This window comes from Diaphorina citri, unplaced genomic scaffold (genome assembly GCF_000475195.1).
Source record: "Diaphorina citri unplaced genomic scaffold, Diaci psyllid genome assembly version 1.1 scaffold4033, whole genome shotgun sequence".
In the NCBI taxonomy this organism is placed as follows: Eukaryota; Metazoa; Arthropoda; class Insecta; order Hemiptera; family Psyllidae; genus Diaphorina; species Diaphorina citri.
Window position 1 is genome coordinate 258 of NW_007381432.1, and position 2,400 is coordinate 2,657.

At 43.6% G+C, this 2,400-nt stretch overlaps 1 protein-coding gene across 1 annotated transcript in view; it reads right to left on the minus strand.

Moving 5' to 3' along the window:
- Window positions 1-218: 218 nt before the first annotated feature.
- LOC103520749 (single-stranded DNA-binding protein 3) overlaps window positions 219-2,400 on the minus strand; it is a 13,147-nt gene continuing 10,965 nt past the window's right edge. Inside the window, exons 4-5 of the mRNA XM_008485849.3 lie at window positions 1,158-1,736; window positions 219-1,027 (exon numbers count right to left, since the gene is read on the minus strand). Of these exons, the coding sequence (XP_008484071.1) occupies window positions 1,408-1,736 (329 nt within the window). The 3' untranslated portion in view covers window positions 219-1,027; window positions 1,158-1,407. The remainder of the gene's footprint in view (window positions 1,028-1,157; window positions 1,737-2,400) is intronic.

Here is a 2,400-nt window from a genome sequence, read left to right on the forward strand (position 1 = left end):
GGTAACTCAGAAAGTTGATTTTAGGACTGCCTTATACCCATTCAAAAAATAAAAAAGGCACAGCAATCCATGAAAAAAAAAAGACAATTTTGCGCTTCGCTAAAATTACGTCAGATTAAAGGAAGAAAAACCTTTAAAAACATTGCACTACCATTATTATGGTTGCTGTGACGTCACAGTTTCGTGAAGTGCAAAGTTGCTTTCAGGAATGCAGCCCTGGTAGGAGGTGTACATATTTGTATACAGTGTGTAAAGAAATATTTGTAAATGTAAATTGTAAAATGAAAAGGGGGTTTTACCATGGGTCTATTATAATATTTACAATTATTTTAGGGGGACAGACAAAAACAGGAGAATGAAGAGCTGCTCTGTCTACCATTTTGTGTAGTTTTTAAGAGGTTGGGATCTTGTTTTCTTAAAATACGAATTAATATTCTGTCTCCTGATTTGAAATCTTAAACGTTCTACTAAGTTTGCTATTTTATGCAGCAGTCATAGATGTTTCATAAAAAAAACTTCCAAGATTAAAAAAGTTGAAAAGAGGCGGGCGAGGGGAAACAACAAAAAAATTTACACAACTAAAAAATCGAATCCTATCTAAACTCTAGAAATAATACATTACTTAGGAATAGTAAAGACGGTAAAAATACATAATACAGAACATAAAATTTCACTAGCTTAAAGTGTAAGTACAGGGGAGGCGGTATTCACACTATTTGAAATGGAGGAAAATTGTTCAGGGGAGTGATGCCCACTGTAAGTTTACAACTTTACAGGGATCATTTGAGATATCAAAAATTATGACAAAAAAAAGTAGCTCATCTTTGTAGCCTATAGCAGAGGTTCTCAACCGGTGGTACACGTACCACTGGTACCGCCTATAGGGTCATAGAATAATGTTTACACATTCTTCTTGGTAGGAATTATATTGCAACTGGCTTCTTAGTGAGGTGTAAAGGGAATTTTTCAGTTCTACCTTAACAGAATAAAGAAGATATGTTTTTATCCACAGCAAAAGTGCAATTACCTACATGAAATTTTCACTTTTGATCTGAAGTATAGAAAACCTCTACATTTTGCCCAGTGAGATATTATTGCCTTTTTTTCTAGGGTAATCCCTAACCTGTGACTTGGCTATACAGCAAAAGTGCAATTACCTACATGAAATTTTCACTTTTGATCTGAAGTATAGAAAACCTATACATTTTGCCCAGTGAGATATTATTGCCTTTTTTTCTAGGGTAATCCCTAACCTGTGACTTGGCTATATACTCCTGGGCACTATTCACTATTGGTATATTTACATATGCATGGGGGGGTGTCTAATGGTTTGTACAATACATCATCTAGACATAAGATTCATTGTCTACACATAGGATGTCTCACACCCATGCTGAGTCGCAACTCCTAGGGAATGTAGTAGTCCGGATGATCCGAGTCCTTCTCAAACCGTTTCGCTTCCTCCTGCATACTCTCCTTGATTTTCAGAATGGCCTCGTTCTCTGCGCCGTTGTTTTCGCCGGGACCTCCAAACCCACCCAGATTATAATCTCCCATACCGGATCCACTGTCTTCCCGTGGTGTGCCTGGGCCTCCATTAGCCGGTGAGTTCTTCATACCATCAATCCCGTCTCCATTCATCACCGACCCCATGATGTTAGGTCCCATGGGCCCCATCGAGCCACTGTCAGGGCCTCCCCCCATGGGAAAATCCCCTGGCATGTTGCCCCCGGGTACTGGCTTCATCATGTTGTACATAGGAAAGGGTTGAGTTTGTTACTCTGGAAGAGAGGGATTGTTGGGAGGAGAGTGGTACAGTGGTGTTGGGGAGGTGGTGTACCATTCTACTACCCATTGGTCGGCATGTAGCCCCTGGGGCTCCTATGGGCCACCAGGAGCCGGGACCTGGGCCACCACAGTACATACGGGTTGTACTCGCCACTACAAAGTCACCAGGAGGACCTGTTGGGATTACTACGGGTTATTGTACCAGTGAAGGGCGTAGACCTATGTTGTTGTGGGCCATACTCATTGTACTTGGGTTCCTACTTAGTGGGTGCTCCTGGACCATATACCCTGGGACATCCAGGTCCGAGTGATACCTGGTCCGTACGCTCTGTCTCTGGTGGTGGGTTGTCATTCAAGCATCCGGACCCTCCAGGTCTGCCAGTGCCGGGACCCTACGGAGGTTAACAGATACTCTACTCCGGTGACCACCGGTCTGTGTGGGTCCTACCTTAGGATTACGTCCCCCCTCCGGGGTACTTGATGAGGAGGAGGAGGGGACCATTGATACGTCCACCGGTGGTCCGCGAGGAGACCCCCCGGTCCCCCGGGGACATGAGGATAGTACGGATCAGGTGTCCTAAGGAGATTGTCACCGCCCTCTCATACATGTGT